This window comes from Globicephala melas, chromosome 13 (genome assembly GCF_963455315.2).
Source record: "Globicephala melas chromosome 13, mGloMel1.2, whole genome shotgun sequence".
Taxonomy (NCBI): domain Eukaryota; kingdom Metazoa; phylum Chordata; class Mammalia; order Artiodactyla; family Delphinidae; genus Globicephala; species Globicephala melas.
In genome coordinates this window covers 27959838-27962191 of record NC_083326.1, presented here as the reverse complement: position 1 = coordinate 27962191, position 2354 = coordinate 27959838, and the positions used below count along the sequence as shown (strand labels likewise).

The window sequence follows — 2354 nt, the reverse complement described above, 5'->3', positions numbered from 1 at the left end:
AAAAGAAGGATATAGTTTTTCCCATCCTAGTCTCCAGACCCCATTAAACTTCTATGAACAGACCTCTGGTGGGGTACCCTGTGGACGCCAGGTTGAGAATCTCTGTGGCAAAACTGTGAGCGCATGAGTTTCTCTGTTATATTGGCCAGAGAGCACGGTTGCCTCGTGCTCCCAAGTCTGATGGAGATTTTGAGTAGAAGCCTTTCATCCTGCAGTCCCGATTTCCCCAGGACACGTGTGTCTAAGCCCTTCCCCTGTGGCACCAGGAGCCACGTTCCTGGACCAAGCTGTACGCTGGGTGTGAACTTCTGTGGAGCCTCTTGGGTCACAGATTTGGAGCCCATTATTACTCCAAACACGCCCAGATATCTTACTTCCAGGAGTACAGAGCAAGCTCAAGGTGGAAGCCTGACTACGAAAGTCTAAATGATAAAGAAAAATGGAAGGGAAACTGGTGACAGAAGAAAGACAGGGGGTCAGGAAATAGGTTTCAGTCTTGAGTATGTATCACCTTAACTCCACAGCACAAGCCTCATTGGAAATCAGGGGACAGGGCACCTTATTCTTGTTAGAATCTTGTTGTTATGGCCACCTCACAGAAAATCACAGATTCAAAAAAGTGCAGATTTTAATAGCTGTACTGAAATAGGCATCTATATGTAAAGTCATTGTAAAATCAAATAATAATTCTAAGCAAAGACCACAATACAAATTCAAAAAGCATCCGCACTTGATTTCTAAAACAACTCCCAATAAACACAAGACTTTAAGTACACTATTCCTTAAGCGTAAACTCATCAACGGCGCAAGCTCCTTGGAGACCAATGGGCGCGTGGCGCCGGGGCTGCGCATGCGTCTTACGGCTTCTCCCGGAAGTCGCTTCCTAGGTTCTGGGCGTGAAGTCGGTTGCTAGGTGCTGAGCGTGAAGTCGGTTGCTAGGTTCTGAGCGTGAAGTCGGTTGCTAGGTTCTGGGCCTGAAGTCGGTTGCTAGGTTCTGAGCGTGAAGTCGGTTGCTAGGTTCTGAGCGTGAAGTCGGTTGCTAGCTTCTGAGCGTGAAGTCGGTTGCTAGCTTCTGAGCGTGAAGTCGGTTGCTAGCTTCTGAGCGTGAAGTCGGTTGCTAGCTTCTGAGCGTGAAGTCGGTTGCTAGCTTCTGAGCGTGAACCCGCAGAGATGAACCCTTTAACTAAAGTTAAGCTGATCACCAAGCTGAATGAGCGTGATCTCCAGCTGGGGGTAGCAGAGAAGGCGTCTTGGCACTCCGAGTACAAGGACAGCGCCTGGATCTTCTTGGGAGGGCTTCCTTACGAGCTGACCGAAGGGGACATCATCTGTGTGTTCTCACAATATGGCGAAATTGTTAACATTAATTTGGTACGGGACAAGAAGACTGGGAGATCCAAAGGATTCTGTTTCCTCTGCTATGAAGACCAGAGGAGCACAGTTCTGGCTGTTGACAATTTTAATGGGATCAAGATCAAAGGAAGAGCTATCCGAGTGGATCATGTGTCTCGCTATCGGCCTCCTACGGACTCAGAAGAAATGGACGATGTGACCAGAGAGCTGCATGAGAGGGGCTGCGGGGCGCACACTCCCTCACTGAGTTCATCTGAGGGCTCTGAAGATGACAGACCCACCAGAAAACACAAAAAAGACAGAAAGGAAACCAAGAAAAGAAAGAAAGAAAAAGAGAAGACTGACCAGGAGGTACAGGCAGAGCAGCCAGCCTCCTCTTCATCGCCCAGAAGCAAGATGATAAAGGAAAAGGGTGACCTTGGCTCTAAACAGCACAGTGGCAAGAACTCAGAGAGGGGTCAGAAGTCGGAGTCCAGGGAGGTGTGGAAGCCCCAGCCCAGCTCCCCTGAGATCAGGACGACCTGCCGTGGTGGAGCAGAGGACCGAGACCGGGAGCCGAGGAAGAAGAAGCCCAAGCACGAACACAAGTCATCAGGCAGGAGGGAAGAGCGAGAAGACAGGAACAGACATAGAGACGAAGGTCGAAGCTCACACGCACGTTGCAGCCGGCACAGTGGGCGCTCTGAGGGGCGTAGTCACAGAAGTAGAAGTAGGAGTCAAGATAAATCCCACAGGCATAAAAGGGCCCGGCACTCCCGGGACCGGGAGTCCTCTAATCCTCGTGACCACGGGCATCAGTGAAGCCACAGCCTGTTCAGCTGCATGGTAGAATTGGAAATGAACTGTGTTTTGTTTGTTATTTTGTTTGTTTGTTTTTTTGTTTTTTTTTTTCTGTACAGGGGACACGTTTTCAAGTGCCGAGCCCACGGTCCAGCCTTCCACCTGGCCGGGTCCCTCCCTGCTGTGGTTCCTGCAGTGATGCTCCCAAGAGCCCTGGATGA

General features: G+C 50.2%; 1 protein-coding gene across 1 annotated transcript; it reads left to right on the top strand.

Annotated features, from left to right (window-relative positions):
- The first annotated feature begins 850 nt into the window (after positions 1 to 850).
- On the top strand, positions 851 to 2154 carry LOC115850785 (RNA-binding motif protein, X-linked 2-like). Its single transcript, XM_060311007.1, has 2 exons — positions 851 to 887; positions 1148 to 2154. Exons 1-2 carry the CDS (start codon positions 851 to 853, stop codon positions 2152 to 2154), a joined length of 1044 nt encoding a protein of 347 aa, XP_060166990.1.
- The last annotated feature ends 200 nt before the right edge of the window (positions 2155 to 2354 follow it).